General features: G+C 45.3%; 1 protein-coding gene and 1 pseudogene across 1 annotated transcript in view; both read right to left on the bottom strand.

Moving 5' to 3' along the window:
• Positions 1-18502, bottom strand: part of LOC147122320 (retinol dehydrogenase 8-like) — a 67094-nt pseudogene extending 48592 nt beyond the window's left edge.
• LOC147122319 (scinderin-like) overlaps positions 18261-27062 on the bottom strand; it is a 33880-nt gene continuing 25078 nt past the window's right edge. Inside the window, exons 13-17 of the mRNA XM_085983306.1 lie at positions 25048-25222; positions 24040-24161; positions 23830-23907; positions 22742-22802; positions 18261-19906 (exon numbers count right to left, since the gene is read on the bottom strand). Of these exons, the coding sequence (XP_085839432.1) occupies positions 19734-19906; positions 22742-22802; positions 23830-23907; positions 24040-24161; positions 25048-25222 (609 nt within the window). The 3' untranslated portion in view covers positions 18261-19733. The remainder of the gene's footprint in view (positions 19907-22741; positions 22803-23829; positions 23908-24039; positions 24162-25047; positions 25223-27062) is intronic.

Here is a 27062-nt window from a genome sequence, read left to right as displayed (position 1 = left end):
GGGAGTGGTAATGAGGTCACACTGGATGGCAACTTGTGTAAAGACTTGCAGCATTCTGAATTTGTAGTGGAAATGCAGTTTAGGGAAGTTAGTAGTTAAGGGGACATTTCTCAATCAGCTGGTAGCTTTGACTTGATATTTGAAGTTGTCAACTCAACAGCTGATTCAATGGCCAGTGACCTCCCGCCTCAACTTCACAGATGAGGTCTAGGCACAGCGGGAAACTGGTGGACGACCTAACAAATTCAAAAAGCTGGGAAAAAAAGCATTGTTAAGTGGCTGTAAACAAGCACCGACAGACCCGACATCAGGAAATGCAGGTTTGCGTGTTTTGACAGCGGGTTCCCGACCCACTGTCAATCATTTTAAATTTCACAGCTGACCCGCCACCAATCGGGTCCGCTGAGCGCCGGCAAAATCGCGGCCCTGAAGTCATGAGTTCAAAACCAATCATGGCAGCTAGGGAATTTAAATTCAGCAAATTAAATAAATCTGGAATGAAAAGCTAGTATCAGTAATGGTGACCATGAAACTACCGGATTATCGTAAAAACCCATCTTGTTCACTGATGTCCTTTAGGGAAGGAAATCTGCTGTCCTTACCTGGTCTGGCCTATCTGTGACTCCAGACCCACAGCAATGTGGTTGACTCTTAACTGCCGTCTGAAATGGCCTAGCAAGCCTCTCAGTTGTATAGGGATGGGCAATAAATGCCCCACTTGCCAGCGACACCCACATCCCGTGAATTAATTTAAAAAAGTATAATGCCTGTGAATGGTCGGCTCACCAGAGAAGTGAAGGCAAGAATCGGCAAAGCCAGTGGATCATTTTCTCGTTTGTCAAATGTCTGGAAGAGTAGGAAGATTCATCTACGCACTACAATGAGATTGCACAACCCTATTGTCCTCCCAACACTACTGTACACCTTGGAAATGGTGGAAGTGCTCAACAGGAAGCTGGACACATACCACCAGCTTTGGTAAGGAAGAATCTTGCAAGTTCATTGGAAAGATTGTGTAACCAATGAGGAAGTGTTGCACCGCACGGGTCAACTGACTATGGATGCAATAATCAGGCACAGATGGTTATGCTGGTTGAGTCATGTCATCAGGCTACCCTGTGGCAGAAGCACAGAGTATGTCCTAGACTGGATTCCACATGGAGATTCAAGATTCAAGATTCAAGATCATTTTATTGCCATATGTAACTAGTACAATGGAATGCTTACTCCCCACTCACTCCCACAATACAAGCATATAATACAAAAGCAAAAAAATAAAAACAAGTATAAATAAAAACAATAAGCAAATAAGCAAAAAGTATAGCAATAACAGTCCAAGTTGCAGGATATGATGAATAGTACAAAAAAGCTTCAATTACCACTGGAAATAATAGTAATGTAATATGATAAATATATGGTAATATGAATATAATATATATATTTACATAAACATATAACTATAATATATGGGGCAGTGCGATTAGCAGTTCAGTAGGCGCACTGCCTGTGGATAGAAACTGAGGATGGAGGGAAGAGAAGGTGTGGAGGATGAAGACCGACCTATTGTAGGACGATCAAAAAGGATGCTGCCAGTATGGAGACAACATACGATAGCAAAATACTGCGGATGCTGGAAATCCGAAATAACAACAGGAAACGCTGGAAAAACTCAGCAAGCCAGGCAACATCCGTGGAGAGAGAAATAGAGTTAACGTTTCAGGTCGAAACCCTTCAGAACTGAGAAAAAAAAAGGCAGGAAATGAAACAGATTAAAAGGCCAGTTTGGGGGCTGGGAAATGGGGGAGGGGATGAAAGAACAAAAGGGAAAGTCTGGGAGGTGAAGAGACATTAAGAGATATTCAAGATGAGATGAGATAGTAATAGGACAGGTAAAGAGACAAAAGATGGCTCTAGATGAAGTGTGAAATGCGCTGGCAGAATGAAAGACAGCTCCCACATGGTCGTATGGAGACAACATACGATGGATTCAAACATCTTGCTCTGGACAGACAGCAGTGGAAGAGATGGGTTGCCTCATGTCCCACTAGGTACAGGAGACTCTAAACTAAACTTGAATTCCTAGACAAGTGGTTGTTTACACCGTTTCCCTGGGGTTTCCGCCGATCTACCACCCAAATTATGCTGGGCGATCGGGAGGACCCCTGTGGAAATTCCAGGTGAATGTAGTTAATAAGCGAACTTAACATATTGAATAAGTGAACTCAATGTAATCAGACTACATCCCAGGCTTCAATCAAACAGCACCCTCCCAATCACTGCAGCACCAGGCTTTTGATATTCCCGCCTACAATTTGACATCGGTCACCATCTCATCGCCGAGCATTTGGCAATCATTTACATTTGATAACAATTCATTACTACTGGTGAATAGGGGCGGAGTTTAACTGAGCAGCTGGGCAGTTAAAATCAAACAAATTACTTACCAACTCGAAACTCGAGCCTTTCGCGCCATTGTAACCTGAGGAGCTCTGCAGGCGGGGGCCTCATGAGTTGAGGCAAATTGGGCTCCTGTTAGGTCAAAAGGACCTTGATTGCATTTTAACTGAGGCCTGAGCAAGGAAGCTGGCACGGCTCTCCCGCTAGGCTGAAGCAGGCCTATAGCTGGTCTGCACACAGGAGAGGCCCTCCGAGGTAAGTGCAAAACTTTCCTTTGTGAAAAGGAAAAATTTGCAGGTCTATGGGGAAAGAGCAGGGGAGTGGGGCTAACTGGATAGCTCCTTCAAAGAGCCAGGAGAGGCACGATGGGCCAAGTGGCCTCCTCCTGTCCTGTATAATTCTATGATTGTGGGGCTAGGTGCAGCACAAATGCTCCTCCAGGCTCTACAAGGAAAGTCGCAGTCTCCCCTGTGTCGTATCCGTGTGTTAATGGAGACACGGAATGCAGGAGTTGGTTTAACAGGTGTTTACTGAACAAAGTCTGGAGGTGAACTAAAAGATACAAGACACTATACAGGCTTATATAGCCCGAGTGCCCACTACCGGCATTACAGTACACAGGGGCTCTTAAAGGCACATACACCACAATTCCTCCCCTTTTAGACAACCAGTACATAACATTTTAAGTAATCATTAATTAACATGTTTACAAGAACAATAATCTACACATTTGCTGCAGTTAATCAATTATAAGTCAGTCTCTCTGGAGGCTTCCTGACTCGGTCCAGATAACGCCTTGGTGGTGTAGTAGTTTTCGGTGGTGTAGTAGGTTCTTTTGCCAAGGTCGATTCGGCTTGAATGCCAGTGTCAGGTTCATCTGGTTCCAGTATCACCGGATCGGAGGTAGATACTATGGGTATATCTGCTTCATCATTAGGCGTATAGAGTTGTGGTGTAGGTTGCCCCTTTTCGGATGACTCTATGATCTGGTCAGCATGGCGCCTTATTATGCTTTCTCCAACGTCCACGGTATACATCAGCGGTCCTAGTCGTGTGCAAATAGTTCCAGGCTGCCATTTCTCGGTATGGTAGTCCCGGGCCAAAACTTGTTGACCTATCTGGAAGGTTCTAGTTGGCCTTTCATTCATGCCTTGAAATTGCCGGTTCTTTACGTCCCTTCTGATGTTTGGCTTGATCAAATCCAGCCGGCATCTTAGTCTTCTATTGAAAAACATCATGGCGGGAGTTTGGTTTCTAACCACATGTGTTGCATTCCTGTAGGCAAACAAGAAGTTATCTACCTTATGCTGTAGATTTATGTCTTCATTACCCATGGCCTTTATGGCCTTCTTGAAGGTCTGGACAAACCTTTCAGCCAATCCATTGGTGGCGGGATGGTATGGGGCGGACGTGTAGTGCTTAACCCCATTGTTTTTTTAAGAACTTCCTGAATTCTTCGGACACAAATTGCGGTCCATTATCAGAACAGATCTGTTCAGGCAGCCCATTCCTGGCAACTATGGTCCTTAATACTGTGATGGTTTTTTCCGTGGTGGTGGAGGACATCTTTATTACCTCTGGCCACTTGGAGTGTGCATCAACCGCGATTAAGAACATTGAGTCCATAAATGGACCAGCAAAGTCGATGTATACCCTTTGCCATGGAGATGAGGGCCACTCCCATGGATGTAGAGGGGCTTGTGGTGGGGCGTTTTGGGCCTTCTGGCATCCTAAACAGCCCTTGGTCATTTCTTCGATGTCTCCATCGATACCTGGCCACCACACAAACGCTCTGGCTAGGTTCTTCATTTTCACTCCACCCAGATGCCCCTCGTGAAGCTCCTTTAGCACTTTATCCTGGAGTTTGGGTGGAATCACCACTCTGGATCCACACATCAAGGTTCCTCGGCACACTGACAGCTGTTCTCTTCTTTGCGAGAATGCTGGCAACAGTGGTTCGTCATGTGCTGGCCATCTCTTCACCGTTACATCGTAGACTCGTGAGAGAGTCGGGTCATTTCTCGTTTCCTTTTCAATGGTAGAATTTGTTACTGGTAGACATTCCACTATGGTTGAGTGGAACATCTCCACTGGGTCCACTGTAGGTGCCTCTTCTACCGTTGGCAACGGTAGACGCGATAAACCGTCAGCATTTCCATGCTGTTTTGATCCTTTGTATTCTATGTCATATTGGTGTGCCCCTAGGAAAAGGGACCACCTCTGTAGCCTTTGCGCTGTCATAATGGGAACGCCCTTTTTAGGGTTGAATATGGAGACGAGGGGTTGATGGTCAGTCAACAAGGTAAATTTTTGTCCGTGTAGGTAATGGTTGAATTTCTTCACTCCCCATACCAGGCTGAGTGCTTCCCTGTCGATCTGGGCATAGTTACGCTCAGCTGAGTTCAATGAGCGTGACGCAAAAGCTATCGGCCGCTCCGAGCCATCAGGGAATCTATGCGATAATACCGCTCCTACGCCGTAAGGGGATGCATCGCACGCCAGTCTGATTGGCAGTGATGGGTTGTAATGAGCCAAAACTTCCTTGGACGTGATCAAGCCTTTGCATTTATGGAAGGCACGTTTACAGTCTTCGCTCCATTTCCAAATTACTCCCGTTGTGACGGGGTTGGGGAGCCACGGGGCCGTGTTCACACGGGACCGTGCTCTCCGGGTAATGTAGGTTCTGGACCCAAGTGCAGAAACGAGGCGCGAGGCAAATATACAGTACTTTGTTTGAACTTTACTAGATTCACACATAACTAGATTAACACAAGGAACACAGCAATATACATAAGAACTAGAGACAAGTTACAAAACGACACTAAGCTTGAGACAAGCTACCACAAGGGCAACCGGCTTGCCGAGACAAGACTCGAGACAAGCTACCACAGGGGTAAGCCACACATAACTAGATTCGCACAAGGAACACAGCAATATACATAAGAACTAGAGACAAGAGAACTCGAGACAGAAACACAACAAGCATACATAAGAACTAGAGACAAGTTACAAAACGGTCAAGATAGGAACTCAGGACAGCTTCCATGAGGAAAGCCACTTGTCCGCACTAAGCTTGAGACAAGCTACCACAAGGGCAACCGGCTTGCCGAGACGAGACTCGAGACAAGCTACCACAGGGGTAATCTGCTTATCAATACAAAGCTCAGGACAAGCTCCAACATGGCAACACGCTAGTCCAGCCCAGCACCTTATCAAGACTAAGAAACCAAGGACACAAAGTTAGTTACATCTTAAATACAGAACTCGAGAATACATCTTAAATACAAAGCTCGAGAATACATCTTAAATACAAAGCTCGAGAGAACTATGGCAACCAACTAGTTAAAGCCAGGAGCCACAGAGCAAGGGCTAGTCCCCCCGGTTACCCGGCTAGGACTGAGCCAGGAGTGAAACAACCATAGAACTTATATACCAAGAAAACCAGGTGAAACCCATGAACAGCTAACAGGCCATTAAGAATTAACACAGGAGACTAGGAACAATTAACAAAGACTAGGAACAATTAACAAAGGGCTAGAAACAAGTGAAGGTGCCATCTAGAGGTTACAGAAAGAACCGACTGGCATCCTCACACCCGTTTGTAGCAGTTCGTTAAGAGGGTGCAGAACAGTTGATAAGTTCGGTAAAAATTTATGATAGTAGTTTATCAATCCCAGGAACGACCTTAATTGTGAGACATTTTCAGGTGCTGGGGCTTTTATGACCGCTTCAATTTTTTCAGGTGACTTATGCAACCCTTCTTCGTTAATTATGTGGCCACAATATGATATTTGTTTCTGGAAAAATTCGCACTTGGGGCGATTTGCTCGTAGGCCCCGTTCTCTCAGCCTAGTGAGCACCTGCTCCAAATTGGCAAGGTGCTCGTTGTCGTTTTCTCCTGTTACAAGGATGTCGTCTAGGTAGCATGGAGTCCCCGGAATCCCTTGCAGGACTTGTTCCATAGCTCTTTGCCAGATAGCTGGAGCTGATGCTACTCCGAAAACCAGTCGATTGTACTGGTACAGGCCTTTGTGTGAGTTTATCGTGAGATACTTTTTAGAGGCCTCCTCAACCTCCATCTGTAGATATGCCTGTGCCAAGTCAATTTTGGTGAAACGTTTCCCTCCGGATAGTGAGGCGAAAACATCTTCTATCCTCGGAAGAGGATACTGTACCGTGTGAAGGACCGGGTTTACAGTCACCTTGAAGTCCCCACAGATGCAAATTTTTCTCTGTTCTTCAGATTTATCATTATTCAACGTTTTCTTCATGACCGGGACGATGGGTGTTGCCCACTCGCTCCAATCTATCTTGGATAACACGCCTGCCTTTTCCAAATTCTCCAGCTCTGCCTCGACTGCTGGACGAATTGCGTATGGCACTGGCCTTGCCTTAAAAAACTTGGGAATTGCCGCATCTTCCACTTTTATTGAGGCGGTGATGCCTTTCAAGGTTCCTAGTTCCTGTTGAAACACTTCTTTGGCGTTGGCCAAGATGTCTTTTAATCGTTCAGGTATGACGTCATCTTCATTTTTTTTCTTACTGGTCACCGTCAGTGTCTGAATGGAGTGCCAGTCTAAACGTATCTTCCTGATCCATTCACGTCCCAACAGCGGTGGACCACCATCTTGCAGAACGTATAAATACAACTTCTGTATTTCCTTGCCGTTGTATACAACAGGCACCCTTATTTTCCCTTTGGGGTATACTTTCTGCCCCGTATATGTTTTCAAGATAATGGATGTGTCTTTCAAAGGTATATGCGGAAATAGCCGCTCATAATCCCGTCAACTTATGACGGTCAGAGCTGATCCTGTATCTAGCTCCATTTTAACTGGGGACCCCGCTATCGTGAGGGTAACCCAAATGGTCTGGTAATCTTCTTTGGCAATTACATTATGTAATTTGAGACAGCTTAGTCTCTTGTTTCCGGAGTCGCTATCGCTCTTCTGGTCTTCGGAGCTACTGTCCGTCATCATTTGTACCTTTCTGTACTTTTCCTTATTGATTTTTTTTCTGTCAGTGGATTTTTTGTTTCCAGATCGGCAAACACGTGCAATGTGTCCCATCTTTCCGCATTGCCTGCATGCTTTGTCCTTGAACCAGCAGTCTCTCTGGTCATGGGTGGATCTGCCGCAGCGATAACATCTCTCGGAACCCTGTGTCATTTCATGGGTGCCGAAGTCCTGTGGCTTTTGCTGTATCTCTGCAGCTCCTTTTGCTGCTGCTTCATATGATACAGCCACACTGAAAGCCTTGTCCAGTGTTAAATCTTTCTCAGAAAGTAATCTTTTCTGTGTTCCTTCACTTAGGAGACCACAGACGAATTTGTCTTGAAGAGAATCTGCCAGTCCTGCCCCGAATTGGCAGTGCTTTGACAGCTTCCTTAATTCGGTGAGGTAATCAGCGTTACTTTCATTCTTGTGCTAATTCCTCCTGAAGAATTTGAATCGTTCCGCTATCAGCAGCGGTGTTGGGTTTAAGTGCTCCTGTAGGATATCAACAATCTCCTTAAAATTCTTGTCCATCGGTTTGGCTGGAGTGATTAAGTTTCGTAACAGCCCGTATGTCCTTGCGCCCATTAGATTTAGAAGTACCGATGCCTTTTTATCATCCTCTATTTCATTCGCTGTGCAATATACCTCCACTCTTTCCACATATGTGGTCCAATCCTCTACATCACTATCGAAAGCAGTAATATTGCCAGTTATAGGCATCCTGAAAAAAAAATGGCGCCTCTGCGCTTTCCTTTCTTCCCTGCCGAGAAAAAATGGCGCCTCCCGTGCTTTCCCGCCGCTGCTGCTGCTGACAACGCTGTTCTCCGCGGTTTTTATTTATACAGATATTTTTAATAGTTGGAGACTCATTCCCGCCGGACTCTCTGGGACTTTTCCCTCCCTCTGCTTGGTCCGAACGCCGACCTGCTTTGCAGCGCTGGCCGTCTCCCGAGTGCTCCACCCTCCGTCTCTGTTTGCCTCCGCCTTCGCTGCTCGGCCCCGCTGCAGAGCCAGCCGATCGAGCCCCAGCCCGCCGCACAGGAAGGATTATTGCAGTACCTGCCACCAGCCCGGCTAGCTGGTGAAACCACAGTTTTTTCTTTTTTTTTCTTCTTCGACCTTCGTCTGAGGAATCGATCTCCTTGAGGTGCTGCTGAATTGCAGGTAAGTCCGTTTCCAATTCGTCACCACTGTTGTATCCGTGTGTTAATGGAGACACGGAATGCAGGAGTTGGTTTAACAGGTGTTTACTGAACAAAGTCTGGAGGTGAACTAAAAGATACAAGACACTATACAGGCTTATATAGCTCGAGTGGCCACTACCGGCATTACAGTACACAGGGGCTCTTAAAGGCACATACACCACACCCTAGACTTCCCCCAACCCTAAGGCATTTTGCCTGAACTTCAGCAAGAGTGAAAAGTCAACATGTGTCACTAGAGTAAGTAGAGCACGTAGGCAGCAGAAAGACAAGCCCCGATTTTAACCTGAAGCACAAATTTGGAGGTGGGGGCAGGGTGGGGAGTTTAAAAACATTTGTTTATGGGATGTGGGCGTCGCTGGCAAGGCCAGCATTTATTGCCCATCCCTAATTGCCCTTGAGAAGATGTTGGTGAGCTGCCTTCTTGAACCGCTGCAGTCCGTGTGGTGAAGGTACACCCACAGTGCTGTTAGGGAGGGAGTTCCTGGATTTTGACCCAGCGACGATGAAGGATCGGCGATATACTTCTAAGTCAGGATGGTGTGTGACTTGGAGGGGAACTTGGAGGTGGTGGTGTTCCCAAGCGCCTGCTGCTCCTTCTAGGTGGAAGAGGTCGTGGGTTTGGGAGGCGCTGCCAAAGAAGCCTTGGCAAGTTGCTGCAGTGCATCTTGTAGATTGTACACACTGCAGCCACGGTACGCTGGTGGTGGAGGGAGTGAATGTTAAAGGTGGTGGATGGGATGCCAATCTTGGATGGTGTCGAGCTTCTTGAGTGTTGTTGGAGCTGCACTCATCCAGGCAAGTGGAGAGCATTCCATCACACTCCTGACTTGTGCCTTGTAGATGGTGGAAAGGGTTTGGGGAGTCAGGAGGTGAGACAAAACAATTACCTGATTTTGAAACTAAACAGTGATGAATATATGGATGAGGACGTATTAGCATGCAAAGTGAGAGGTCAAATCCCCTCTTAAATTTGAACCTTGCATAGGGGTATTTTATCTTAACTAGAAGCTACTGAACTAGTAGAGAGGGTCTCGCAGGAGGGAATGGGAGTCCAGGGGTGGCCCAAACTTTCTTGTGTGGCCTGGAGGAGCGCTCCTGCTCCTCTCGGCCCCACAAGGAAAGTAAACAAACATTCCCGTTTTGGCCTCTTCTGGGCCCAGATATTCTCCCCTCTGTCTTCACCTGGTGGGAAAGCCACACTGGCCTCGCCGCTCAGGCCTCAGTTAAAATTGCAGTGGGGCTCGATGACGTCATCAGAACTCAATCTGCATATTTCAAGAAGGACCTCGCCGACTTCAGGCTGGCGTCCTTGCCATCAAGAGCAGGCTACGAGATCCATGCGGAACGTTGGCGCGTAAGTCACCCGGATGATTTTAGCTGTCATCCCGCCCGGGTTCCGTCAGGCGGGGTAGGGTTAAAATTGTCCCTTAAATCTCTGGAAAATCCTCAACATAGGAACAAAGTAGAAGAATAGGAAAGCAGGTTCATTGGGTTGAATGACCTAATCCTGTTACCACGCTCTTATGTTCCTAATCGTGTATATGAACCTGCTGATATTAATTCAATTCAATTTTATTTGCCATATGTAACCAGAACAAGTACAATTACAATGGAATGCTTACTCCCCGTAGGGACACGTCAGCTATTCATACAGCACCATGTTCAGAGTCAATACAATGGCATCCAGTGGCAGTGGGAGCAAGATGTCCCTCAGCCGCTCTGTCCTCCTCGTCACCGCGGCCTCCTCCTCACTGTTGCCAGCTCCACGTGTGGTGGCCTGCTTCTCCCGCTCACGATCCGACCTCTGGCCGCCGTGCCCGGCTCCCCTCCTCCCCGTCCTTTATACTGGTTTTAAATTTTAGTAAAACAGGGTTTCCAACTGACTCTCACTTCTGGGTCCTCATCCACACTTTTAATTTACATACATATTAGTTTACAGGTAACTTTCTAGTAAAACAAAATAAATGAAGTGTTTGTGGCGTTCAATCCGGAGAGGTGTGAAGGGATGCGCTCTGAAACATAGAAACATAGAAAGATAGGAGCAGGAGTAGGCCATTCGGCCCCTCAAGCCTGCTCCACCATTCAATGAGATCATGGCTGATCATCCAAATTCAGTACCCTGTCCCTGCCTTCTCCCCATATCCCTTGATCCCCTTAGCCTTAAGAAATATATCCAACTCCTTCTTGAATATATTTAATGAATTGGCCTCAACTGCCTTCTGTGGCAGAGAATTCCACAGGTTCACTACTCTCTGGGTGAAGAAATTCCTCCTTATCTCTGTCCTAAATGGCTTGCCCCTTATCCTTAGACTGTGACCCCTGGTTCTGGACTCCCCGGCCATCGGGAACATACTTCCTGCATCCAGTCTGTCTAGTCCTGTCAGAATTTTGTAAGTTTCAATGAGATCCCCTCTCATTCTTCTAAACTTCAGCGAGTACAAGCCCAATCGACCCAATCTCTCCTCATACGTCATTCCTGCCATCCCAGGTATCAGTCTGGTGAATCTTTGCTGCACTCCCCCCATGGCAAGAACATCCTTCCTCAGATAAGGCAACCAAAACTGCACACAATACTCAAGGTATGGTCTCACCAAGGCCCTGTACAACTGCAGCAAGACATCCTTGTTCTTGTACTCGAACCCTCTCGCTACGAAAGCCAACATACCATTTGCCTTCTTAACCGCCTGGGAGGACTAATATGGAAAGACAGAATACTATAAATGGCACCATTTTGAAAAGTGTCGATGAGCAGAGAGACCTTGGTGTCCATATACACAAATCCTTAAAGATGGCAGGGCATGATGATAAAGTGATTAAAAAAGCATATGGGTTACTTGGATTTATAAATAGAGGAATAGAATATGAAAGCAAAGAGATTATGCTAGAACTTTATAAATCACTGGTTAGGCCTCAGCTGGAATATTGTGGACAATTCAGGAAAGATGTGATGCCTTAGAAAAGGTACAGAGCAGGTTTACCAGGATGTTACCAGGGATGAGAGACTTCAGTTATGAGGAGAGGTTGGAAAAGTTAGGACTGTTCTCCTTGGAAGAGAGAAGGTTAAGAGGTGACCTAATAGACATTTTCCAGATGATGAGAGGTTTTGATAGAGTAGATAGAGAAAAAAACTATTGCCTCTGGTGAGTGGGTCAATAATCAGAGACCGTAGGTTTAAATCTTCGGCAAAAGATCTAGAGGGGAGATGAGGAGAAGGTTTTTCACTCAGAGAGCTGTCAGGATCTGGAACGCTCTACCTGAAAAGGTGGTGGAAGCTGATTCCATAAATAATTTTAAAAGGGAGTTGGACAGGTACTTGAGGATGAGGAACTTACAGGGTTACGGACAAAAAGCGGGGCTGTGGGACTAAGCACGACTACTCTTTCAAAGAGCCAGTATGGGCACGATGGGCCGAATGGCCTCCTCCTGTGCTATAAGTTTCTATGATTTCTATAAGTTACAATCATACATATGAATTATTTAGCCAATGACTTGGAGTAATGCACCATTTTCTGGCTCAAAGTCAGAAAACCGCTGCCAGATCTACGCCCACACTAGGAGCTGTGGGAGAATGGCCCAGGCTGACAGAAGCTGTTTCCACTGGCTGGAGGATCAGTAACCAGAGGAAACAGATTTAAGACAATTGGCAAAATAACCCGGCGGGGGAGGGGGGCAGGCGGGTGGGGGTGGAGATGAGATTTTTTTTAATGCAGAGAGTTGTTGCGATCTGCCTGAAAGGGTGGTGGAAGCAGATTCACTAGTAACTTTCAAAAGGGAATTGGATGTATGAAAAGGAAAAAAAATTGCAGGGCGAGGGTGGGGGGGGGTGGGTGGGGGTAATGGGACTAATCTGACATCTCTTTCAAAGAGCCGGCACAGGCAAGATGGGCCGAATGGCGTCCTTCTGTGCTGAATGATTCTATGATTTATTCTAACGATTTGCCCTTTTCTCATACCTGCCAAACTGCAAAAACTCTGAAAAGCCGACAGCTTCGAAAAAGCTGGCACAGCCCCAAAAATCTGATTAGCCAGAAAAAATAGTACAACTGAACAACAGCCCACAATGCCTTTGCTGCAGCATGTGGCTTTGAGTGTAAATCTCACTAACAAAATCAAATCAAATCAAGTCAACTTTTATTGTCATTGTTAGTGCACAAGTGCAGTACAACGAAATGTAGGCTTGCGGCTCCCGAGAGTGTAAATTTAGATTAAGACATTTAAACATTCAACATACATTTGGCTTGTAATACATTAACATAAACATAACCATAATAAAGTGCATTGGCAGATGTGCAGGCTTTAGAGTTTATTTGTGGAGTTCAGTAGGATGACAGCCCTGGGAAAGAAGCTGTTCCTAAATCTGGTCGGTGCAAATGCATCTGTAGCGTCTCACGCCTAGAAACAGTCCAATGTTAACAGCTTTGGATCTGTGTATGTTCTGTTAGTTCTGGTTCATTCAAATACAAGGCCTCTGCTCTTTTACTTTCATTCAGATATAATGAAACATTTTTAATAAAACAGATTATCCGACATGCATGGTTGCTATGTTTGTTCAAAGATATGGATTTATTAGTTTCAACACAGCTGTTATAAACTAACCAAACATAAAATCAAGTGTCAACACTGAGGTAATATTTCATTGTGCTTACTTTCATAAGGTAATGGGACAGTAACGTTGAATCAACATTCAATGATTCTGACGAATGGAGGAAGGAAAATGGAGTGAACGGTTCATTATATAACTCTTTGTATCAAACATACTCCGCATATGCTAGATTTTAAAATGCTTCAATAACCATCTGGGAGAAGATCCTTTAAAATTACGTTGTTTACGGGTTAAGTTTCAGTTATAGTTCTCTATACTTGATGGTCCCTGGCAACTCCATCTTCACTGTCTCCAATACCTCACAATGTAGATTAGTGAGACTGAATGTATTATTAATAAGCCTGTACTCCGGGCCAGGCGGCAGAGGACAAGGACCTGAAGGACGTCTGCTCCAGAATTTAAAAGCTGCAGAGTTCACCACTGCAAATATCTAGAAGTAGTTCAGGCATTTTCTGATTAACTTTGAGAAAACATTTAGTTCTTTTTTTCTGTTACCAATTTGAGTTTGTTCCTAGAATGGCAAGGTTTTGTTCTGCTTTTTAAAAATTGTGATTGTTCTTGGAATACGACCACGCACCAGTACCTACTAGTCAGCAAAATGGAACTGTATTTTGCTAACGATTTCCTGGTGATTCAGTGTTTGCTGTCCCGACTTAGCCCACAGTTTCTCACAAGATTCTTTATGTATTCTTTGGTCTACACGTCTTTGCTTTTCAGAAAAGAATGAACTTGTATTTAAACAGTTAATGGCCCGTATTTTCCGGTGCCTAACGTGGTGCCCATTGTTGGTAAATGATCATTGCGGAGGAAAAGAATCCCCTGAGATCTCGAGTCACTCTTACCTCCAGTTCAGTCATCCAGCGGCTAATTGGCTGGAACTTTTAGTTGATTCTCTGATGTGGTGTTGATGAATGTGTTAATCATTTGAGTTGAGAAATTAATATTTACCTGATATTTAGCTTCCTTTGACTAACTACTTAGTTTCACTCAACACCAATTGAGCTATTTGTTTTGGCTAAATGAAGCGAGTTTCTCTTCGATTTTCGGGTCCAACTAAGTGTAGCGTCTTGCCACGAACACAACGGTTAATGGTGGGCAGGGTTTGTCTTACACTTCCGAGTAATTTGTGATATCTGTGGGTGGTCAGGTGACTCCCAGATGCCCCTGTCACCCTGACCTGTAACGCTCAGGCTATGTTCATTTAGTTGCTCACACGGTTGCTCAGTTAGGTATCTAGCTTTTCTTTTCTATTTATTTTGATTTTTTTTTTGAAATCCCTGTTTACATTACATTAGCCTCTTTCCCTTCTGCCCAACACCGTGCACTAACTGATGCTTTAGGATAGGCAGCTCAGCTGCTTCTAGTTTTTTTTGCCAAATAGTGCTTTATTAATTGGCTGCTGGAAGTGTAGGAGAACAACCTGGAATTGCTTCCCTCCCTCACTGTGGGAAGACTTAAAATTCCACTAAACGTCCCTCCAATGGCCCAAAATACAAACGCACAAACCAGCTTGAGGTTCAGTGTGTCGGGGCACCATCAAAATGCCTGTATGAATCTCCTTCTATTACTGATTATAGCCAAGTAAGTGATAATTCACCATTTATTTATTTCCATATGCTAATTTCTTGGGTGTGGCTAATAAAGGTATATGAACAGGAATAATGAGTCCATTTCTTGGACCTCTCAATTACTTCCTGGTTTTTGAAGAGAACTTTATAAATCACTGGCTAGGCCCCTCAGGTGGAGTATTGTGGACAATTCTGGGCATCACACTTCAGGAAAGGTGTAGAAAGGGTACGGAGGAGTTTTACCAGGAATGAGGGACTTCAGTTATGAGGAGAGATTGGAAAAGTTAGGACCGTTCTCCATGGAACAGAGAAGGTTAAGAGGTGACCTAATAGAGTTTTTCAAGATGATGAGAGATTTTGATAGAGTAAAGAGAGGAAAACGATTCCCTCTGGCGAGTGGGTCAATAATCAGAGGTCATAGATTTAAAATCATTGGCAAAATATCTAGAGGGGAGATGAGGATAAAACATTTTCACTCAGAGAGCTGTCGGGATGTGGAACGCTCGACCTGAAAAGGTGGTGGAAGCTGGTTCCATAAATCATTTTAAAAGGGAGTTGGACAAGTACTTGAGGATGAGGAACTTACAGGGTTACGGACAAAAAGTCGGGGTGTGGGACTGAGCACTATCGCTCTTTCAAAGATCCAGCACAGACACGACATGTTGAAGGCCCTCATTCTGTGCTGGAAGTTTCTATGATTATATGACTGATCTATCTCTACAAACGTAAGTTTACTGGGTGGTCCCATATGAATGCTATCAATTTTGTAACATGTTGAAATGTTCAGCCTAAGCAGTATTCATTTCAGGACATGATCCGTTAACTACTGTTGAGGCAGTCTGAATAAACCTACAGAAGTAGAATAGTGGGATGCAGTTCACACTGGTCGTCTGGGACTAAAGTGTTGTATGAAAACTCCTCTCAATCACCAGGCTTCGTACTGCTTTTAGATTCTAAGTGAGGTAGCAAAACTTGTATTTTTATCCTGCTCTCCTCCACAGCGTCAATAAAAACAGAAGAAATGGCACACTGTACCAAATCACCCAATAGCACCTGCCAACAAGGTGAAAAATACTGGTACAGTGGCACAGTGCATGGGTACAGCTGTGTGCGGCACCACAAGAGTGCTAGGCTTCGACTACGTTTGCAATTCTTCATACAGAAAATCCCCCGTCAGCCATGTGGTCTGTGTCAAGTGGAGGCTAGACACATCTCTACAGGGAGAGAAGCAGACGTCTATGGATGAGTTACACATCTTCTAACACCCAACTCAAAAGGCAGCACAGGCAGAGACTATGGCCGGGATTTTAACTAACCGTGGCGGGCGATGTCGGTGGCGGGTCTCGACCCTGCTGTTGGCTCCATCCTGCTGTGTAGAATAACTTTCCCTTGACAGGGCTGGTTAAGCCCGCCCAATGCGTTTCCCGGCCAATTAGAGGAAGCTGGTCTGGTGACATCATTTGATGACGCATCATCAGCCGGTTTCCTTAAAGGGACCATGGCCAACTTTAATTTGACATTTGTGCTGTCAGTGTTCTGCAGCATTGAGGTGCTGCAAACACTGAGAAGCACTGCACAAAGGCACAGGGCTGCATCCAGCCTCTCCCATAAATCCCTCCATATGCTTATGGAGGGAGTCACAGTACGCAGGGAGGTCCTCTTCCCTTCCCATGGGCGGAAGAGACCTCCCCAGGAGATCAACACAGCCTGGTTGCACATTGCAGAGGGCACAAGCAGGGATGTGGTCAGGAGGACCTGGGTGCAGTGCCGCAAACCTTTCAATGATCCCAGTAGATCATGAAACATTAGTACAAAGCCATACTCAACTGCATCCTGCTGTACCTCTCATCACATCCCCATCACTCTGCATTCCCTACCTTACTCCTGCACATCCCTCCACCCATCCCTATCTATTTTATTACATCCCCATCTCACTAGCTATCCCTCACACTCACCCTCATCCTAGTGCAATCATACCAACTAACAACACACAAGGATAGGCACTTGGGTGTTTTATCCAATGTTCATGTAAAGTTTCTGTTAATGTGGTGTCAAACATTGAAATCTTTATTTTCAACACTTTGCGTTCTTGGACAGATTTGTGTGCACCTTTGAAAGTGGCTTAGTGAGTTGCAGTGAATGGTGAGACATAACGGTACCCCCCGTAATGGTGATGCATATGAAAGGAATGGCTTGGGCATTGTAGGGATGCTTTATGGTGTTGGTGTGGGGTGGTGCCAACCTGGCACATCATGTGGTAGCCAGGGTGTACAGCGTCAAGTGAAATAAATTTAGCCATGGTGAGGCCATCCCTGGCCACCTGGGCAGCAATGTGGCCGGGTGCTGATGCCCTGTGTCCTGTGCTGTATCAGGTGATTGCGGAGAAGGTTGGTGGTGTCATTTTTGGTGTTGCTGGTGTGTCTGATGCTGCTGGTGTTGGGGCTGATCGTGGTGGGATTCTGAGGACCAAGGTGAGAGAGTATAAAGGGCACCCATGCTGATGGAATAGATGGCAGGTGGAAGTAGAGATGACAGAAGTGATCTGTCAATGGTGGGAGAGGTAATGAGGTCAGACTGGATGGAGACTTGTGTAAAGACTTACAGCATGGTGAAAATGAAGTGAGGAAGAGCTTGTGGCTGAAGAAAGATATCTCTGTAAGGTGGTAGCTTTTACTGTACATTTGAAGCTGTCAACGCAACAACTGATTCAATGGCCACTGAACTCCCGCCTCAGCTTGACAGACGTGGTCCACGACCAGCGTGGACCCCGTGGGCAAGCTGTCAAATGCAGAAGGTGAGCTGCAATTCATTCCTAAGTGGCTCTAAACAAGCCACTAATTACCTGAACTGGGTCCCCCGCTGTGAACCCGTCGCTGCGTGTCGGGTCTGCTCAGCGCTGACAGACCCTACATCGGGGAAAGGCACGTGGTGGCGGGTTCACAGCGGGGGAGCCCGCTGGGGGGGAAAAAAACACTTTCCCACCCGAACCGCCACCGATCGCGCCCGCTGACCCCTTGGAAAATCTCGGCCTTAGTTAGAAGTCTGGCTATCTGCTTGCTTAGCTGTAGGAAGGTACCTGTCAGATCTAAAGAGTTGAGAAAAAGAACTTCTAAAATGGGGAAAAGAAAAAAGTTAAATATAAATAAAACTATAGCACAGCACATCATGCGGGCTCCTCCACATCCACGTGAACCAGACATCATCGCCAGTATGGTGATGTCTGGCTTTTCCAGCTCCCAATTAAACACCACTGCAATGTAAGCTGGGGACAACTCTGGAAACTGTGGTGCTGTGTCTGCAGTTAACTCCTGCAAGATTGTAGAGGCTCTTAAAAAGAAACGGACACTGCATTCACCCAGAATATGATGCAAAAACGTAAACGTAAATATTAAAGTGTCAATTACTAAAATACGATATTGTAATGCCGTAAAACGGAATGAAAGCACAGTGTAGAAAAGTGCCCATTAAAAGTATGAGAAAACACTTGAAATAGATTTGGAAAGACTTTATTAAGACACCAACATAGGAATAAACCATGAATCTGGGTACACTTAAAGTAAGATTCGTTTTTGGGTTGAGCCAAGCAATTTAGCAGAAGCCTTGCTAAAATACCCTTGCCGTCCGCAAAAACTGGAGATGCAGCAAAACCTGAAGAGCCAGTCACAGGAACTCACCGAAGTGAAGGTCAGCAGCCCAGCCTTGGTGCTCAGACAATCCAATATCGGCACGCATGCTCACGCACAGCTTCAGAGCAAGTGGCAGAAATTCAATTTAAACACATTTAAGGCCGCCAAGGTTCAGAATACTCCTTAAAGTTTTGTGATACAGTGCAAAGTGATATTCATTTTTGCAAATGAAACTATTTTTGGTGTGGCATGTTTCCTCATGTTCCGCCCCCCTCCCAACTTCGATATTTAACATGCTACCAGCCATCCTCAAACCGGCACCTAAATACAGGAAACTCTCAATTTACCGGCACCTAAATAGCCAGAAATCTCTGTTAACCGGCAAAATTCAGGAGTAGGTTCAGGTAAGTTTTACTTCATATTAGTGGCCGTTCCTAGATCTGTGGCTGTGTAATCGGGGTTCCTGCACTTGTTGCTAAGCAACAAGGACACTTGGTCTGTGGCCTGGGTTCCTGCACTTGTTGCTAAGCAACAGGGAAGCCTGGATTTGTTGCTGTGTACGGAGCTCTCGTACCTTTTAACTATACCTCTCTGTAATCCGGACTTTTTGATAAACCGGCACCACGCCGGTCCCATTGGTGCCGGATAAAAAAGAGTTTCCTGTACTCGCCGATATTTGAGTCACTTCCAGGGTTACTATTGATCTTAAGTGGTAAGTGAGCATGACAAGTCCGTCTCTTCTTTTTCTAAGTCGTAAACGTTTACATATTAGTTGTTGCACAAGCCTCTTCCAAGCAACTGACTACGGGAGCATCGCACAGTTTCCCTTCTGACAATGTCTTCCATTTTCCACTTGATTCAGTCCCATTATTACTACAATCAAAAAGTGGTGATCAAAACTGTTCAAATAATGTTATTATGTTTGACAGTTCATCTACAATGAATGACCTTGTACAGTCCAGGTTTTCTGGCTGGCTCAACCTAAACAGACTCCATCCCGTCAAACACAAAGCCAGAACTATGGCACCGAGTTGGAGGGGAAGATCACAGGTCAGTACTAGTTTTTCCAACAGATGTCTGGTTCACATTTCCTAGTTTACGGAGAGTGTGAACCAGCGGCGGAGGCAACTTTGAAACCCATCACTGCGCTTATTCCCAATATAATTTATGACGTGTCAAAGCAGCGTTGAGCGTACAAATATTAATTCACTCAGAATTCTTTAAACTGTGGAAAATGTTGCTGTATTTCTACTGGCACTATAAAACCCGACTCTTTGATGCTTTACAGCTAGGGCATGCAAAAAAAAAGAAAGATGACCCAGTGTAATCCCTTCTCGTCACTGCACCTGGAGAGCGGCGAGAGCTTTTTGCAGAGGGCTCACATCCCACATGGTGGGATCCCAAGCTAAGAACCACCCTGTGAATGTTGGCGGTTCATTTCCTTGTTTCACAATGACAACGGGAGTCCCCGTGTCTCTTCCAGATGGGTCAGCTTCCAAGTATTTTTTTGCTGGAAGAAAGCAAAGGAATATATTAGTTGGCAGATTTTATAAAAGCGGTGACCTTAATTCAGTTTATTTGCCTTCAGTTTTACATCTGTTTTGAATGATTTTCTAGCCAAGGAATAAAACTTTTTTTTAAATTACCAAATTGAACTGAGGTTTGGTGTCTGTCGGAAATGCTGTAAAACTGATCGGGGAACAGGATTTCTTCATTTTCAGATTATTTTTTTAAAACTATCTTTTCGGTTGAATGTTGTTGCTGCCAAAATCAGTCAGCAAGAGAAAAATGGTTTTGGTGCTCAAACATATAGCTGGTTTTGCAAGGGTTCCAACAGGAGCCATCACATTCAACACAGCAACAGATCACCACCATCTGTGCTTGACCTTGTAACCATCGACCTAGTTTCTGAAAAGATAGTCCTCTTTTTAAAGGCGCTAACCAACGCCACTCTAACTGCTTTATGTAGGAGACTCCTGCACACAAGGACTATTCCATGACAAAAAAAAATCTTTAGTCTTGCCTGAGGTTTGTTCATTTATGCTAATATCCTTCATTCGGGGTCTAAGCAAAAGAACTTATTTGTATCAACATTATCCATTCCTCTCAGCATTTTAAGGCATGACTTTGTTTCCTATTAATCTTCTTTGCTCCACTGTAAATAAAAACTGCATGAGTGAGTTTCTCCCTAATTCAAGTTCCAAGTCCTGGAACCATCCCTGTCACTTTTGTCTTAATCTTCTTTAATTAATCAAAGTTCTTTTGAAGATAGGATGCCTAAAAACCACACAAAATACTCAAAGTGTGACCTGACCAGTAAGCCAAGATTAAAACAATTTGTATTACTGCCCATCAGATCCATCCCAGTGCAAGTTTAGCCCCAAAGATCATACTGTGGACTGGAGACCAGAGGACTGGAGAACAGCTAACGTAGTACCATTATACAAGAAGGGTAGCAGGGATAAACCAGGGAATTACAGGCCAGTGAGCCTAACATCTGTGGTAGGGAAATTATTGGAAAAAATTCTGAGGGACAAAATTAGTCTCCACTTGGAGAGGCAAGGATTAATCGGGGATAGTCAGCATGGCTTTGTCAAGGGTAAATCATGTCTGACAAATCTGATTGAATTTTTCGAGGGGGTGACTAGGTGTGTGGATGAGGGAAATGCTGTGGATGTGGTTTACATGGACTTCAGCAAAGCTTTTGACAAAGTCCCGCATAGGAGACTGGTCAAGAAGGTAAGAGCCCATGGGATCCAGGGTGCCTTGGCGCGTTGGATCCTAAACTGGCTGAGTGGCAGGAGGCAGAGGGTGATGGTCGAAGGTTGCTTTTGTGACTGGAAGCCTGTGTCCAGTGGGGTACCTCAGGGATCGGTGCTGGGTCCCTTGCTGTTTGTGATCTACATAAATGATTTGGATGAGAATGTAAAAGGTATGATCAGTAAGTTCGCGGATGACACGAAAATTGGTGGGGTGGTAAATTGTGAGGAGGAAAGCCTCAGGCTACAGGACGATATAAACGGGTTGGTCAGATGGGCGGAAAAGTGGCAAATGGAATTTAACCCTGAAAAGTGCGAGGTGATGCATTTTGGACGGACAAATAAGGCAAGGGAATACACAATGAGTGGTAGGACCCTAGGAAGTACAGAGGGTCAGAGGGACCTTGGTGTACATGTACATAGATCCCTGAAGGCAGCGGAACAGGTAGATAAGGTGGTTAAAAAGGCATATGGGATACTTGCCTTCATTAGCCGAGGCATAGAATATAAGAGCAGGGAGGTTATGATGGAGCTGTACAAAACGCTGGTGAGGCCACAGCTGGAGTACTGTGTGCAGTTCTGGTCGCCTCACTATAGGAAGGATGTGATTGCTTTGGAGAGGGTGCAGAGAAGATTCACCAGGATGTTACCTGGGATGGAGCGCCTCAGCTATGAAGACTAAACAGGCTGGGGTTGTTTTCCTTGGAGCAAAGAAGGCTGAGGGGGGACCTGATTGAGGTGTACAAAATGATGAGGGGCATAGATAGGGTAGATAAAGAGGAACTTTTCCCCTTAGTAGGGGGGTCAATAACAAGGGGGCATAGATTCAGGGTAAGGGGCAGGAGATTTAGAGGGGATTTGAGGAGGAACTTTTTCACCCAGGGGGTGGTTGGAATCTGGAACTCACTGCCTGAAAGGGTGGTAGAGGCAGGAACCCTCACAACATTCAAGAAGCATTTGGATGAGCACTTGAAATGCCACTGCATACAAGGCTATGGACCAAATGCTGGAAAATGGGATTAGACTGGACAGGGATTGATGGACGGCGCAGACACGATGGGCCGAAGGGCCTCTTTCTGTGCTGTATAACTCTATGACTCTATGACTGTGAATGGTCAATAATTATCCCCAAACTATTTAACGCCCCACAATTATAGCCTGTACAGTTAGTCAGCTGGCCAATGTGGATTTGGGTTCAATGTATGAGTGGGTTCCTGATGTCAGGTAGAGAGACGCCCAACAGATCCAAAACTCTCTTTTACCTAGCCACCCCAAAAATGGAAAGAAAATCAAATCAGAGGGCGTATTGGTATAACTAACATATCTACTACTTAACAACCAATGTTCGCATGGGCGAGGCCTGGGAGCAGGCCACTACCTATCCTGCTGACCAGTGTAATGCTGGTATAGAAACCCTTACAAGGGAAAGAAAATATTTTTTTAAATGGGGAGGGAGGAAAGAAGCAGTTTAACAAAAATGCCAATAATTATATAAATGGATATTTTTATACCAAGTTCTTGTGCAATATATATATATTGCTGATTTTTGCTCCTCCTACAAGTTAACACCTGCTCCAGCTACTCACAGCATTTCACTGACTCCGACTTCTCCACTTCATTTGCATCCTTGCCAAGCCAAAGAAAGATCTACAAAATTGTAAAGTGGAAAAAAAACACATTAAACTTCTTGACTGTATAGTGGGTACAACTCTACTTCATTATCTGCACAGCCAGTTACAGCATTTCCCCCCCCCACGCCCCCCCCCCTTAAAACTCCCCCTTCACTGAAGCCTAAATTCATTAGTGCCCCAAACCGAGAGCGATTCCGGTGACCTGCCAGAACGTAGAGGTGCATAGTGGTTAGCACTGTTGCCTCACAGCGCCAGGGACCCGGGTTCAAATCTGGCCTCGGGCGACTGTCTGTGTGGAGTTTGCACATTCTCCCTGTGTCTGCGTGGGTTTCCTCCGGGTGCTCCGGTTTCCTCCCACAGTCCAAAGATGTGCGGGTTAGGTTGATTTGGCTATGATAAATTGACCCTTAGTGTTAGGGGATTAAATACGTGGGGTTACAGGGTTACAGGGATAGGGTGGGATATGTGTCGGTGCAGGCTCGATGGGCCGAAATGGCCTCTATCTGCACTGTGGGGATTCTGTGTGATTCTGTGTGTGTGTGTGACTGTCCTGAATTTATCCTTGGGCCTAATGATCACAATTCAAGCTAGCCGCAGGGCCCCAAAGTAACTTATATGTCGGAGCTTGACCAATTTGACCACCACAGCAGCTGGGGAGTTCAAATGTAGTTAATTAAATAAATCTGGAATTAAAAAAAAAGCCAGTATCAGTAATGGTGACCATGAAATTGTTGTAAAAAACCCCATCTGGTTCACTAATGTCCTCTATGGAAGGAAATCTGCCGTCCTAACCTGGTCTGGCCTATTTGTGACCGGACCCACCGCAATGTGGTTGACACTTAACTGCCCTCAGAAATGGCGGCTCACCACCACCTTCTCAAGGGCAATTAGGGATGGGCAATAAATGCTGGTCTTACCAGCGATGCCCACATCCCGTGAATGAATAAAAAAAAACTTTCTCGTCTGCATTGCTTAGTGCTACACCAAGGCCATTGGGAAAGCTCCATGTAGATACATAATAAGGTAAATGAGCCACAACTTACTTGATCCCAGGTATCTAACAGCATCACATCATCAACTGCCAAATCACTCTGTGTGAATTCACCTGAAACTTCCTCAATCTATGTGGAAAAATAAATATTTTAATTTCATTTAGAAATCATATGAAACCAAAGCAGAAATGCTTTAAAAATGGAATCAATCTCTACATGAAATGATTTAAATGTTCCATGATTTAAAATGCCTCAACTCACGACAAATGTTCCTGTTTTGTTTGAGCAGCCAAACAAGCGAATCGGGTGGGCGGCAACTTCATTTTTGAGGCCTTTGGAGGACTGGTATTCCTTCTTACCGCCAAGAGCCTTCCAGAATTTCTCTGTATTTGGGAGAAAGCAGAGACTGAATTGCAGCAGCGGGGTGGAATTTCTGTGGCGGTTCACCCAACCTCCCACCGTAACTTTGCCGGAGATCCCAGGGAAACGGCGGCGTCGGCTGCTGCTCACACCGTTTCTTCGGAGTCTCCGCCAAAGACACGGCGGGAGATCGCAGGAACCACTGCCAGAAATTGCAGGTGAGTGCCATTATCTGATGCGTGTAATTATTTACAGCGAATTAGTGTTATGGACAAGATAGGTCGTGGCTTGGTAGTTCAGAGACGCCCGTGTCGCACCAATGAAATTTCAGATTTGAATGGTGGCTATAGTAGCTGAGTTGCAGACAATTACAACATGGGCTGTTTGGCCCAACCGGTCCGTGTTGGTGTTTGTCCTCCACACGGGCAGTAGTCCTAATCCCATGTGGCCCCGCCCTGTTCCCATATCCCGTTACTTTACTTTACATTACATAGAATTTACAGCACGGAAATTTGTGCATTACTTGAAGGGAAAAATTTACAGGGCTATGGGGAAAGAGCAGGGGAGTGGGATTAATTGGCTAGCTCTGCTAAAGAGCCGGCACAGGCACGATGGGCCGAATGGGCCTCCTTCTGCGCTGTATAATTCTGTGAAACAAGCCATTCGGCCCAACTGGTCTCTACTGGTGTTTATGCTCCACATGAGCCTCCTCCCATCCTACTTCATCTAACCCTATCTACATATTCCTTTCTCCCTCATGTGCTTATCTAGCTTCCCCTTTAAATGCATCTATACTATTCGCCTGAACTACTCCCTGTGGTAGCGAGTTCCACATTTTAACCACTCTCTGCGTAAAGCAGTTTCTCCTGAATTCCCCATTGGATTTAAAAGAAGAATTGAAAGCTCTACCTGTTTCTTTTCCTTCTTGGACCTCTGTTGCACTTCCCCCAAGAACACTGACCACGTACTTGGCAGTCTTCAGCTCAGCGGCACTCGCACCCACACCTTTCCAGATGTAGGTCTCCTCTGGTGTTTTCAGCACAAATGCGTCATTGCTGTTTAGCGACCCTGCATTACAATTCACCTGCAAAGCACAAAAACACACCGTGACCAACCGCTGGCCCTTATAATGCCTTCGCAAACTAAGAAGTCGTAATGATTTAAACAATTAAAAAAAAAAAAAATTAATCGAAGTTCTAACAAACATAGAATTGATACCACCCAATTGAAAGGGGCGGAAATTGTGGTCCCGGTACTGTGCTACTGCAAGTGCGGCAGGGTGCGAGTTGCGGTCGTCTATTTGCCCTCACCTTGACCCTGCCTCAAGTCCCAGCGAGAGGGCCATTTGAATACTGGGACGGGCGCCTGCACCACTAACAGCCTCGCCCCCCCGGACACAGCATGATTTCGGAGTGGGAACCATGCCGCTCTGTTGAAGGCGAGACCAGACCGGGTTCTGACCAAAGTTGTAAACCTGCCAGAAATTTTGCTTCCTGGCTAATCTGCCCGTTTACAAACAGCAATCAATCCCACTTGTCGATTGGAAATGGCATTGTGGGCCTCAACTTATAGCCCCGTGGGGCAAACACTCCTGCTAGTGTTTGTACGGTAGGCAGAACGGGTGGGATTTCATGGGAAGCTCGGCATCCCGCTACTCCCGCCCCCGAATGTGACGTCATGACGGAAGGTAGAAATGGGCAGAAGGAAAGCCAATCCTTACAATGTCAAGGCCTTAGAGAGGATGCAGAGGAGATTTACTAGAATGGTACCAGGGATGAGGGACTTCAGTTTCATGGAGTGACTAGGGAGCTGGAGTTGTTCTCCTTAGAGCAGAGAAGGTTAAGGGGAGATTTGATAGAGGTGTTCAAAATCATGAAGGGTCTTGATAGAGTAAATAAGGAGAAACCGTTTCAAGTGGCAGAGGGGTCGGTAACCAGAGGACACAGATTTTGGGAAACTGGCAACAGAACCAGAGGCGAGATGAGGAGAATTTCTTTCTTGAATGCAGCGAGTTGTTATGATCTGCAATGCACTACCTGAAAGGATGGTGGAAGCAAATTCAATAGTAACTTTCTAAAGGGAATTGGATAAATACTTAACGGGGAAAACTTTGCAGGGCTACGGGGAAAGGGAAGGGGAGTGGGACTGATGGAAAATTGGACAGCTCTTTCAAAGAGATGGCATAGGCACGATGGGCCGAATGGTCTCCTTCTGTGCTGTATCATTCTATGATTCTACATTTCATCTTTATCTTTAAAGTGGTAAACAAGAGCCGGACTGCCTGGCTTTGAATTGTTGATTCAGCTCCTATTTAGATATCCTATTATGTATTACATCCTAAATATACATAGGCCCCGACATATTAAATGAGACTGAAATTAATGCTAATGACTCATCAAATGCAAATGATATAAAACGATCACTACTTTTATTTTAATTAAAACCAGGAGTCTGCTTCCTCAGCCTCCTTCCATTTTCACATCAGCTTACAGGAAACTTTGGTTTATCCGGAGGTTGTATGTCCGGAAACCTCGATCTACCGGCAGAAATCAGGAGCCGTTTTGTTAGGTTTTTTTTCTTCTCGTGGCTTTTTTTTCAACAGTCAGGCTGTGCAAAGTCTCTCTGAAGCTGTTGCTAAGCTACAGAGACGCTTCTAAGGTACGGGCCGACTGTTTAGAAGCTGTTGCTAAGCAACAGTGTTTGTTGTCAGATACGGAGATGAAAACCTCCGTATGCTTCAACATTAACGCTGGTATGTCCGGCAGTTTTGATAGATCGGCAACAGCTCGGTCCCGTCGGTGCCGGATATAACAAAGTTTCCTGTACATACTTTTAGCCTGAGGAAAAAAGTCACTTAAAATGTAACTGTAATAGAAGAGGTCCTTTGGGATTATTGCTAGATACAGCTAATCTTTCACACTCCC

This window comes from Somniosus microcephalus, chromosome 3 (assembly GCF_052327205.1).
Source record: "Somniosus microcephalus isolate GS21.2 chromosome 3, FLI_Smic_1.0, whole genome shotgun sequence".
Classification (NCBI taxonomy): Eukaryota; Metazoa; Chordata; class Chondrichthyes; order Squaliformes; family Somniosidae; genus Somniosus; species Somniosus microcephalus.
The sequence above is the reverse complement of the archived record's forward strand: the minus strand, read 5'-3'. Positions and strand labels throughout refer to the sequence as shown.